Source organism: Myotis nattereri, assembly GCF_964212035.1.
Source record: "Myotis nattereri genome assembly, chromosome: 4".
NCBI classification, from domain to species: domain Eukaryota; kingdom Metazoa; phylum Chordata; class Mammalia; order Chiroptera; family Vespertilionidae; genus Myotis; species Myotis nattereri.
The window spans coordinates 95,542,133-95,555,453 of NC_138079.1; the positions used below are offsets into that span (position 1 = coordinate 95,542,133).

Sequence of the window (13,321 nt, forward strand, 5' to 3'; positions counted from 1 at the left end):
AAACCCATAGTCATGGTGTGTATTGGGATGACGCTCTCACCAACTACCAGCCAGGGCTTAGCAGCTCCTTTTGCTTTCTTTTTTTATTTTTTTCGGTTGATTGCACATGTATATTTAAGAACAGTTTTACATAGAATGCTAAGAGCACTTCATATTTTACAGAAGTACTTGAAACATGGACGTTCTATTAACATTCATACCTTAGCACAGTAAACCTAACGCCTAAATAAATGCACTACAATTTGTTTAGAGTTTACAGGCTTATTGGCAATAAAAGGGGGAGGCAAAAGCCTAAATTTGTTTTATGTAATTGAATGAAAAATAAACCTATAATAATAAAAGCATAATATGCTAATTAGACCAGATGTCCGACCAGACGTCCTTCCAGACGACCTTCCGGACGAAGCCAGGCCATGAGGGAAGCCGGGGTCCTGGGTGCCAGAGGGAAGCCGATGCCAGCAGCCGAGGGACGGAAGGCCTACCCTTGCATGAATTTTGTGCATCGGGCCTCTAGTAGTCAATAAAATTTAATATGGTCTCATGTGCTCTGAAGGAGGTGGTGCCCAATTCGAGGGGTGATCACTATGTCCAGATAATCTCCTATCTGAAACTTCTGCGACTGCAGGGTCATGGAATCATCAGTCCCCTTTCTCCCGGACATGGTGCTGCCGATCTCCTTCACCCGATAGCCAGGTCTTTTCATATGCGTAAAAACAATTGCAAAGTTGAAATGTGTGCCCTTCTTTCTAGCTTCTGGGTAGACTTCTTTTATTGAACTAGTCAGTTCTTTCAAGGTTGCATCCATCCAGGTGTAGATCTGCAGCTCACTGGACGGCACGTTCCCGCAGAACTTGTCCTTGCGATGGTGGCGACCGTTGTTGGTGGTGAAGACATGCAGCAGCAGCAGCGGGCACATCTCCCGGTCAATTGGTTTCTCCGGATCCTTCTTAATTTCCTCTGGGTGACCACCATCTTCCTCCAGTGGTGCCCGAGGGGCTTGCTCTGACCTCTGATCCCGGCAGCCAGCGGGCGAATCTCCTTTTTCTCATATGATGCTCCTATCTCCTCTTCTAAGGACCCTTGTGATTACATTGGATCTACCTGGATAATCCATCATAATCTCCCCATCTTGAGGTCACATGATTAGCAACCCTAATTCCACCTGCACCCTTAATTCCCGCTCATCATGTAACACAACGTCTTCACAGAATCTAGGCATTAGGACATGGACATCTTTGGGAGACATTATTTCACAGATAGGAAGAAAGACACTTTATTACATTTCTTTCCAAAACATTTTTAGAGATTAGATTTATCATGAATGATGCCTTAGGAAAAAAATTCCTCATGCTCTTACATAAACACTCCCTTTGGATTTTGTTTTCATTCAACAAACACTGCCTGACTTGCAAGTCACTGTGCTAGAGACTGTACAAAAAGATGAACAAAATCCATCCCTGCCTTCAAGAAGTTCACAGCTGTGGCTCCCCACTCCCCGAAATCATTTCTCTTTCTTCTTTTTTTAAAATTATTTTTTATTGATTGATTTTTAGAGAGAGAGAGAAAGGGGGGGAGAGAAACATTGATTTTGTTGTTCCACTTATTTGTGCATTCATTGGTTCATTCTTGTATGTGCCCTGACCAGGTATCAAAACCACAACCTTGGCATATCAGGATGATGTTCTAACCAACTGAGCTACCCAGCCAGGGCAATTTCCCCCTTTCTCTTGCTCACAGAATTTTGTGCAGACTGAAATTGGTCCAACTCCAGAGCATGAATCAATCATGACTGGTTTGAGCCAAAGGTGGAATACTATGGCTCATAGGTCAAGTCCAGCCTGCCACCTGTCTTTGTAAATAAAGCTTTATTGAAACAGCCACACTCATTCATGACAGTATTGTCTGTGGCTACTTTTGCACTATAAAGGCAGAGTTGAGTAATTGCAAGAAAATCTGTGGCCACAAAGCCAAAAATATTTGCTGTCTGGCCCTTTGTAGAAAAACTGGCTAATCCCTGGTTTAAGTTAGTGATGCTCAGCCTTGTCTGTATATTAGAATTATTTGGGGAAGCTATCTTTTATTTTTTAATCTTCACCTGAGGATATTTTTCCCATTGATTTCTAGAGAGAGTAGAGGGAAGGAGGAGGGGGAAAGAGAGAGAAACATCAATCTGAGAGAGATATATAGATTGGTTGCCTCCCACAAGCACCCCTACTGGTGCTGGGGAACCTGAAACCAAGGTACCTGCCCTTGATCAGGAATCAAACCCTCAACCCTTCATTCCATGGGCTGACACTCCAACCACTGAGCAAAACTGACCAGGGTGGAATTACTTTTTTAAAAAAGCCAAAACCCTGAGCCCTCCTCCCAGAGCTTGTAATTTAATTTACCTGTGGGTGAACTCTGGTTTCTTTTTTAAACTCTTGTCTCTCTTTATTTTTATTATATACTAGAGGCCTGGTGCATGAAACTCATGCACTTGGAGGGTCCCTCAGCCCAGCCTGCGCCCTGTCACAGTCTGGGAACCCTCAGGGGATGTCCAACTGACAGCTTAGGCCCACTGCCCGAGCGGGCCTAAGTCGTCAGTTGGACATCCTTAGCAGTGCCATACAGGTGGGAGAGGCTTCCACCATCACTGCTGCGCTTGCCAGGCTCCTGGCTGAGCAGTGTTCCCCCTATGGGAGCAAACTGATCACCAGGGGGCAGCTCCTGTGTTGAGCGTCTGCCCCCTGGTAGTCAGTGCATGTCATAGTGACTGGTCGTTCTGCCATTCGGTCGATTTGCATATTAGCCTTTCATTATATAGGATTTTTATTGATTTCAGAGAGGAAGGGAGAGGGAGAGAGACATCAATGATGAGAGAGAATCATTGATCAGCTGCTTCGTGCATGTCCCCTTCTGGGGATCGAGCCTGCAACCTGGGCATGTGCCCTTGACCGGAATTGAACCCGGGACCCTTCAGTCTTCAGGTCGACCCTCTATCCACTGAGCCAAACCAGCTATGGATGAGCATCAGTAAAAGCTACCCAAGTTATTCTCTTGGGCCGCTAAGATTGAGAACCATTCGTCTCAGACAGTCATGGAAATTCTCTTCCCCTTTAACAGGATTGACTTGGGGATGGGGTGGGATGAGAACCAACTCTGGCCAAATGGGAAGTACACTGGGGAGCTGGCTCTGGAAAAGATTTCCCACCCTTATATAGAGACAAGCGTAAGGAGAAAGTGGCTCTATTTGTCACCTTCTCTCACTTCCTGCTGTGGATGCTGTTGTGTAAGAGTTTGATGGTTAGAGCTTGACCATGAGGGGTTGAGCCCGAGGTCGAAAAGCCACAGTACTGAGGATGGTGGAGAAGAGGGATGTCAAAAGCCTGAGTCCTTGATGGTAATCATTGAACTGCTGGGCCAACTCTGGATGGCTTTCCTCTGCATTTCTTGTTAAGTAACAGCAAATCCTTATGGTTTGAGCCCCACTGGTGGGGTTATCTATAACTTACAGCTAAATATATTTATAAATAACACAACATTCTGCTAAGGAGTCAAAAAGAAAAGCTGCAATTACAATTGAATGGTGTAGTGAGTTGAATGGCGGCCTCCCAAAAGCTGTGAGCACATCCTCATCGCCAGAACCTGTGAATGTGGCCTTATTTGAAAATGGGTCTTTGCACTTGTCATTAAGTTAAGGATCTTGAGATGTGATCATCCTGGATTTTCCAAGTGGGCCTTAAATCCAACGCCAAGTGTCCTTTTCAGGGCAGAAGAGAAGACACGAAGAGGTGAAGGCCATGTGAGGACAGAGTTAGAGACTGGAGTGATGCAGCCACAAGCCCCGGAACACCATGTCAGAAGTCACCAGAAGAGGCAGGAATGGATCCTTTCCTACAGTGCCCGGAGGGAACACAGTTCTACTGGATTTCAAACTTCTGGCTTCCAGAAGTGTGAGAGAATTGATTTCCATGGTTTTAAGCCACCCAATTTGTGGTAATTTGTTACAGCAGCCACAGGAAACTAATTAGGGGTAAACATTACAGTGGAGCTATGAAGAGGTTGAGGCATAGAGCTCAACCAGGAAGTAATCAGACCACATTTCCATGCACAGTTCATTCTTAAACACCTCTGTTTCTCCAACAGATATTTAATAAAATGTTGCTCTGGCCCAGTGTGACTGACACAGAGGATTTGGCATTGAGCAAGAGAGACCCCATTTCTTTCTTTCTTCCTTCCTTCCTTTTTTTAAATTCAAATCATTTTTTATTTTTCAATTACAATTAACATACAATATTATATTAATTTCAGGTGTACACTCTAGTGACTAGACATCATATAACTTACTAAGTGATCATCCCAATAAATTTTGTACTCATCTGAAATCATTCATAGTTATTAGAATATATTTTTATTAATTTTTAGAGAGAGAGAAAGGTAGGGGAGAAAGAGAGAAAAGAATTGATATGAGAGAGAAACATTGATCAGTTGCCTCCTGTATGCGCCCTGACAGGGTGGGGGTGGAAAGGAGGGGTAGTGGTGTGGAACCTGCAACCTAGGTATGTGCCCTGACTGGGAATGGAAAACTTTTGGTCTATGGTATGATGCCACCCGGCCAGGGCATTATTAAAATATTATTGACTATATTTCCTATGTGTACTTTACATCCTCACGACTATTCTGTAACAAACACTTTGTATTTCTTAATCCTTTCACCTACTTCATCCATCTCCCCAATCCTCTACCATCTGGCAACCATCAAAATGTTATCGTATCTATGAGTCTGTTTCTGTTCTGCATGTCCATTTATTTAGTCTATTAGATCCAATTGTTGCTAGATATGTATCTATTGCCATTTTATTTTTCATCTTTTTTTATTTCTTCTTCTCCTTCTTCTTCTTCTTCTTCTTCTTCTTCTTCTTCTTCTTCTTCTTCTTCTTCTTCTCCTTGAAGACCCTTTAACATCTCAAGTCATACTGTTTTGGTGGTGATGAACTCCTTTAGCTTTTTCTTGTCTGGGAAGCTCTTTATCTGTTGATCAATTCTAAGTGATAGCTTTGCTAGATAGAGTAATCTTGCTGGTAGGTCCTTGTTTTTAATCACTTTGAATATTTCTTGCCACCCCCTTCTGGACTGAGAAGTTTCTGTTGAAAAATCAGCCGATGGTCTTAGCAGTTAGTTAGGTAACTAACTGCTTTTCTCTTACTGCTTTTAAGATTCTCTTTCTCTTTCATCTTTTGCGTTTTTATTTTGATGTGTCTTGGTGTGGGCTTCTTGGGGTAATCTTGTTTGCAACTCTCTGAACTTCCTAGACTTGTATGTCTATTTTCTTCACCAGGTTGGGGACGTTTTCTATCATTGTTTTTTCAAATAGGTTTTCAATTTCTTTCTCTCTCTCTTTTCCTTTCCTCAACCCCATGATGCAAATCAAATATTGATACACTTGAAGTTGTCCCAGAGGCTCCTTATACTATCCTCATTTTTTTGGATTCCCCCTTTTTATTTCTGTTTTGATTGGGTGTTTTTTGATTCCTTATATTCCAAATAACTGATTTGATTCTTGGCTTCATCTATTCTACTGTTGATTCCCTATCAATTATTCTTCATTTCAGTTAGTGTGTCCTTCATTTCTGACTGGTTCTTTTTATAGTTTCTATATCCTTTTGTGTTTTTAAATTGATTTCAGAGAGGAAGAGAGAGCAAGAGAGAGCAAGAGAGAGATAGAAATACCAATGATGAGAGAGAATCATTGACCTGCTGCCTCCTGCACATCCCTCCACTGGGGATCAAGCTCGCAACCCAGGCATGTGCCCTTGATCAGAATTGAACACAGACCCTTTAGTCTGCAGGCCAATGCTCTATCCACTGACCAAACCAGTCAGGGCTCTATATCCTTTTTTATGCTATTAAAGTTCTCATTAAGTTCACTGAGCATCCTTATAACCAGTGTTTTGAACTCTGCAATTAGTAGATTGCTTGTTTCCATTTTATTTAGTTCTTTTATACACACACACACACACACACACACACACACACACACACACACATCCTATATAATAAAAGCCTAATATGCAAATTGACCAAACGGCAGAATGACCGGTGGAACGACTGGTCGCTATGACGTGCACTGACCACCAGAGAGAAGACATTCAATGCAGGAGCTGCCCCCAGCCCACAGGCTCCAGGCCAGCCAAGGTAGGTGCCAGCGTGGTCTCTCGGATCGCCTTGCCGGTCACCCCACAGAGGGAGGCGACTGGTGGCAGTAGCAGGGGGCAGGGCCAGCAAACAGGCAGCGCCAGGAAAGCCAAGGCGGGTGCCAGTGGGGGCCCCCTGATTGCCCTGTTAATCACCTCACAGATCAGCCCTGATCACTGGCCAGGCCTAGGGACCCTACCCGTGCACAAATTTCATGCACTAGGCCTCTAGTATATGTGTATATATTAAATTTCTTTTTATTGATTTCAGAGAGGAAAGGAGAGGGAGAGAGAGGGAACTATCAATGATGAGAGAGAATCATTGATTGGCTGCCTCCTGCATGCCCCCTACTGGGGATTGAGGCCGAAACCCAGGCATATGCCCTGACTGGGAATTGAACCATGACCTCCTGGTTCATAGGTGGATACTCAACCTCTGAACTACACTGGCTGGGCACGTTTAGTTCTTTTTCTGAAGTTTTATTCTGTTCTTTGATTTGGAACATGTTTCTTTGTCTCTTCAATTTGGCAGCCTCTCTGTGTTTGTTGCTATGTATTCGGTAAGAGCTGCTACATCTCCTTGGCTTGGTAGAATGGCTTAATGTAGTAGGTGTTCTGTAGGGTCCAGTGGTACAGCCTCCCCAATTACCCAAGCTGGGCACTCCAATCACCCCATGTGGTTGAGCCTTGTGCAGTTGAGCCTTGATTGCTATTGGCATGTCAATGGAAAGGATTTACCCTCAGGCCCATCTACTGCAAGGACTGGCTATGACCACTGACCTTCATGGAGGATCAGCTGTACAGGGGCCCATTCACAGCACAGGACTTACTTCAGTGGGTCTCTGTTGCCCACTGAGTCTGCCCTTGAGTGTGTTGCTTATGGAAGTGGTTAGGTGGTTCTTCAATGTGATCTGAAGTTGTCAATCAGGTGCAATGGCTGTGGGTCCTCCTGGGAGATGCAGACCAAGGTCAGCTGCCACCTGTGTTCTGCCCAGGCCACCTATCATGAGCTACTAAGTGAACTGCAGATGGCTGCTACTTGTGCTGGTCTTGAAGGTGCACAGGAGAGGCCAAGCTGCGAACCAAGACTGGCTGATGCTAGTGCTGGGCCTAGGGCTACTTAGAGAGAGGTATGGGCACTCTGAGGCCAGATGCTGCTTGTTTGAGAGAGTTTAGGAAAGTCTGAAGCACGAGCCAAAACAGGCCATTCATATGGGAATGCCACTGGAAATGGCTTGGGTGGGCCTGCAAGTTGGGTGGGGCAGGGTCTCAGGGTACCACCAGGGCTTGTCGAAGACTGTGAGCCTGGATGATGGAGACTCAGATATGATGCCTGCCTATGGCTCTGTATGGGAGGGTAAGGAGGTTGGGGCAGTGGTCACAGAAAAATGGCCTCTGCCAGCACTATGTCTGGCAGAAAGCTCCCCCCCCCCCCACTCACCCCCACCCAGCTCTTGTCCTGATGCCAGGACAAGAGTGTACTTTCCCTTTCCACTGAATACTGACTTTCTCTTGAGGTGTCTTACCAGAGCACAGTGGATCAGACCAGCACAGAACAGAGCAGAGCAGAGCAGATTAGCGAGGAGCAGAGCAGAGCTGTTTGGCCTGAGAGGGACCTGGCCCCAGGGTCACCTGGCCCCAGGGCTGCCTCACAGCTGTGCTGTTTTTACAATGGTGCTGTATCACAATAGAGTCGTTTTGCACTGAATAAAGTTTCCTTTTTCTTTGCATCCCAAATTGGGAATTTCTGATGGCGTTGAGTTGGAGTCAACAACCACATTTAACATTCCATGGTGCCTAATGTGGGGCACTAAAGCAATGATTCCATCTCCTAACACCATCCTGAAACCAACTGGTCTCGCACCTGCATCAGCCCCTTGTGCTGAGTGGTCTTCCCAGTGGCACCTGAGGACCTTGGGTAAGTCCTCTCAGATCCAAGACCTCCCACTTGCCGTTGAGGTCTCAACGACTTTATTGGATTTAGGTAGGGGACCCATATCCAGTGATCTCAGTTGATATGTTTTGAACTGAGGGCCACTCCATAGGATTCGGGTGTGGTACCTAGGAAAAGTATCCCTCAGTTGTGGTTGGCACCAGGAGGGTATCCCCCTGGGAGGGCTTTCCTCCATTGCATTTGATACCCAGGGAGGTATCCTCCAGGTTGGAACTAGGCCTTACCCAGTTTGTGAGAATGCTCACACTAACAGGCACTGGGGGGGGTGGGGGGTGGGGAGGGAGGGGGCGGGGTGGATGGAGACTCCCCGTAAGGAGGTGTGCATAGTGGATAACTCATTCTCTAAGTTTCACATGCTAATCAGCTACCATTTGGGACTTTGGCTAATTGCATGCACCAAAAGTGTGGTCCAGAGAATTGCAATTGCCTAGGCCTCTGGACTAAAGTCTTATGAGGTGATCTCAAGCTCTGTTGGCCGAGATGGGATTCCTCTGCAAACCCAATGCTGGTTTATTTGCACGCTCAGGGAAAACAAAGAGCATACTGTTCCTCCCAGAGACAATGAGGAGCTTTAAAAACAACAACAACAAAACACCTGGTACCTTGATAGCTCTAAAAGAAATCAAGAGGCTCTATTGCCTCCCTCAGGAAAAATAATTCTAAATTAGGTAAATTCTTGATGTATTAAAAAGGAACCCGGCGCTTGTGAAACTGGAACAAAAGGGAGATCATTAGAAAACTTTTCCTACCCTTGTGCTAGCAACTTGAAAACTAGGTTTACTACCACAATCCCTGGAGATCCCTCACTTTCTAGCCCCACACCCTTGCCTACCCCTTGCCTCCCCTCTACCTTTTTCCCCTCCCTCATCTTTGTCTCCAGATGCAGCCATCTGACACTCAGGCCTCACCTCTGAAGCCATTTTTCAGTCTCCCCCCAGGAAAATCTGTCCCTTTTAAGGCCTTCCGGGGCCATTCTCTTTTCTTTTGGATCCAAATTTTTCTTTTGAATTTTATATTGTTGTGCTGTTTGTGTGTTTATGTGTGTCTATGTATGCATGTTATAGATAAGGTATGTTTCTACTGCTAGATGCTATTGCCAAAAATTGACTTGTAGCCTGGCCAGTGGCTCAAAGTTTGAGCGTCAACCCAGGAACCAAGGGGTCACTGGTTCAGTTCTCAGTCAGGGCATATGCCTGGGTTGCGGACTCAGTCCCCAGGAGAGGGCATGTAGGAGGCAGCCGATCAATGATGTTCCTCTCTCATTGATGTTTCTATCTCTCTCTATCGCCCTCCCTCCCTCTCTCTCTAAAAATCAATAAAAACATAACTTGTAAATTCAAATTTAGATCATAAAAGGGCTCTATTCAATTGTCTTAAAATAAATGAGCACTCATACAAATTGGAGAAATAACAAAAACTAATGCAATTGCTTTAAAAGTATGCATGATCTATGATTAATCTTTAGCAAATAAAAGCTCCTTAAAGATGTTGGTTTCATTAAGGACATACAGTTGTCCTCTGCTTCCTAGCTTTGGAACTAACAGACCAGATGGAAAACCAGGGTATAAGGTGGAGAAGATGTTTCATATGACCAGGTTAGAGGGACACAGGGTGCCTCAGTTTGGGAGGCAGATTCTTGTGAAAGAGCCTGGTTGGAATTATGGTGACCGAAAATGATTCGTGTAGGTAGTAAGATGTGCATTTGGTAAAAGAAGTTATGAGGAATTGAAATACATTTTAATTGAAGAAAAAAAAAGTAATTTTATCCTAAAGTAAATGATTGTTCTACAATAAAAAGGTAAAAGATAGGACAAAGGGTGAAAGATTTGTGAAAGCTGCAGAAAATTTGTGTATGTTGCAGAGGTTCATAGAAAAGGAATCTTGAAAAAGAAATCTTACGTATGGTCAAACTAAGATTGGAACAGATTTATCTGACAAAGTATGCTGAGCCCGGCCAGTGTGGCTCAGTGGCTGAGCATCAACCTATGAACCAGGAGGTCATGGTTTGATTCACATCCTTGGGTTGTGGGCTCAATCCCCAGTGTGGGGCATGCAGAAGGCAGCCGATCAATGATTCTCTCTCATCATTGATTTTTCTATCGCTTTCTCCCTCTCCCTTCTCTCTGAAATCAATAAAAATATATTTTTTAAAACATCAACAAAGTATGCCAATACAGAATTGGAATTTGGGTTTCTCTCTCTGTTGAAGAGACAAAAGTGTTTTTTCCACACTCTTGGTATCCCTTTACTAGGAAATCATAAAGGGAAAGTAAAGATATACCTTGTATCATCAGATCTTTGATTGCTTAGGTAAATCAAACTTTAATATTTAAAGAGCTAAATTTTACTTTTCACTATTTAACTTTATAATTGCTGTGAAGTGTGTTTTTTTGTTTTTGTTTTTTAACTGAATGATTGAATGCATAACTAAAATAAGGGAATCTGTGTTTACAAAAGAAGGCAGTGAAACTAATGAGATTTGACTTTGGGGTGGTGGGCACATGGTGTAGTATATAGATCTTGTAACAAAGAAACCTGTATGTTCATGTTGACCAATGTCACCCCAATACATTTAATTTAAAAAAAAAGAAACCAATGAGGCCTCTCTGATGTTTGAAAGGTGGATTTCAATCCAATTGCCCCGCCACCCCAGATAAAAGTGTATTAATGATGATCCATATGTACTCTCATTGGGTAGAACATTCCTTTGTCAACGGGCTACAGCCATAGCAGTTACTAAAATACTTACTCCCGGTTTGACTTACTGGATGGGTGTCGGCCTGTGGACTAAAGGGTCCCGGGTTTGATTCTGTATCTTGGTTATAGGCTCCTCCCCAGCCCAGGCCCTGGTTGGGGTGGGTGCAGGAGGCAACCAATCAACGTGTCTCTCTCACATCAATGTTTCTTTCTGTCTTTCCCTCTCTCTTTCAGTCTCCCTAAAAAAATCAAAGGAAAAATATCCTCGGGTGAGAATTAACAAGAACAACAACAGCAACAAAATACTTCTAGAAAGGATATTTCCTGCTTAGAAAGTCCCTACAGAGTCCCATCCAGAAAGGGAAATCCATTTTACTAGACAAATACTACACCAGGTGTGCCAAACTTGGCTGATATTGCAGCATTTCCATTGCACTTGTCCTCTGTTTTTTCTTTGTTTCTTCTTCTTTTTTAATTCTCATCTAATGATATGTTTTTATTAATTTTAGAAAGAGAAGATGGAGAGGGAGAGAGAGAGAAAAAAACATTGACCAGCTGCCTCCTGTAAACACCCTGACTGGGGATCAAATCCGCAACCTGGGTACGTTCCCCGACCAGGTATCAAACTTGCACGATTTCGGTGTATGGGATGGAGATGACCCTCCAAGCAACTGAGCCACACCAACCAGGCTATCCTCTGGTTTTATAGAATAAAATGGCAAAATAAGTAAAATTCAATTGGTAAAACTTATTGAATCTTTTCATCTGCCTTGACCCAAGGCCTTTCCCTTGATATTGCTACTCCTTCTAGTAAATATCAATTGTCTCTTCCTAAAGTTGTTCCAGAAGACCTATCCTGTGAGGCTAGATCAGGGAATGTGCAAACCTGCCTTATTAAGGAGACCTTCTAACTTACTGGGAAGAACTTGCAGAGATTCTTGGAATTAATGCAAGCTCATAGAGTAGCTTTTAAAGTGTGCTCCCAGGGGATTAAGACAACGAATATCATGGCCTGCAACCTGGACACATGGTCCATCAAAAAACATATCGCCACAAGGACTCACTCCAGCCTGGCTGGAAGGGACCATACCAGGTACTTTAACTAGCCCCTGAGTTGCACGGTTAAAAAGATGTTGATACCTGAATTTATGTTTTTCATTTTAAAAGGCTCCCAAACTTACACCTCATTTGTCTGATTGAACACCACAGCCTATAAGAAACCTCAAATTAAAGTTATCCAGAACAGAAAACCACACAGACAAAAAGCAGATGACACTGAAAACATATGGCTTTTCTCAGGATCAGGGATTGGGCCAGTAACATCAGCTCCTGCTATGTATAACGCTTATGTTTATTTCAGAGTTGCTATAACATTTATTTCTTAGATATTTTAACAACCTTAATCCTCTCTCAACAAGCTGGTCACCTATGTTTTAAATTGGATGTTCTAGTTATTGCACATCATTTAACCCTCGACTATACAGTACTTCCTAATTTTTGCTGTTTTAACCCTTGTAAAACCTTGGGTGTAATACAATGCTTTCAAACCTTAGCCTTCTCCTGGAACCTCTCTACTGGATAGCCATCCAGGGCCTGTTTCTAAGTCTGATAAAACTGATGATCCTGCCAGAAGCCGGTCCATCCTTGCTGCTTGACACAGTCGCTGCAGGGAAGAAACATCTGCACAGCATATGTTTCAAGGGACCTGGCGTATATGGCATACTGTTCTTAATATGTTTGCTCACCTTCTTGGCGATATGTGTTTTAACCAAGGTCACCTCTCTGAGAAAGGTTGTTTCCCCAGGTGGGGATTTTCCCCTGAAGTTAGGGAGGGAATAAAACTCCTTAACTAAGTGCCAGGTGGGTAGTTAATCACTTTAACTATGAACAATCACCCTTAAGCTACATAATCTTTACTCCCTGGAATGGAGATAAGAAAGGCCCTAACCTTTGTAATAGAAATTGATAGGATTAAAATCAACTGGTATAAATACAGATGTAACAAGACAATAAAAGACAGAACCTGGCTGGAGATCCTGGACAGAACTTGGCTGGAGTTCCTGGCTAGAGATCCTGGCTAGGCTGCTGATCACCTGAACGCTGTCTCCGTGTCATTCCTTCTTCGCCAACTCTGTCCACACCTTTGGGGACCCCTGGACCTGCTGAGGCAGGACCCCAACATGATCCCATAGTTGTTCCTGTTAGCTACTTCTCAACTATCCTTAACTTTACTATTAATTTCACCAAAACTCCTCCTTCTGAAACTTATCAGGTTAAATTGCAAAAGGAATTTCTACTCTCCCCTGTCTACCTAAACCCACCCTATGCACTGGATACACTCTCTCACCAGGTGATACCCAACCATCTCCCACAGTTGAATTAGTCGCGAGCCACCTCTTATCACATGACCACCTGTGGCTTAAATGCCTGAAATATGGTTGTGTCTGTCAACCCTGACTGCTTTGGAATGACCCTTTGTAAGGCCATTGTGAGT

The 13,321-nt window shown here is 43.8% G+C and overlaps 1 protein-coding gene across 1 annotated transcript; it reads right to left on the minus strand.

Annotated features, from left to right (window-relative positions):
- Nucleotides 1-538: 538 nt before the first annotated feature.
- LOC308518551 (histone deacetylase complex subunit SAP18-like) lies at nucleotides 539-916 on the minus strand (the record flags this gene model as incomplete). Its single annotated transcript, XM_081090280.1, has 1 exon — nucleotides 539-916. The coding sequence occupies one exon, from the start codon at nucleotides 914-916 to the stop codon at nucleotides 539-541; it is 378 nt and encodes a 125-aa protein (XP_080946406.1).
- Nucleotides 917-13,321: the final 12,405 nt, after the last annotated feature.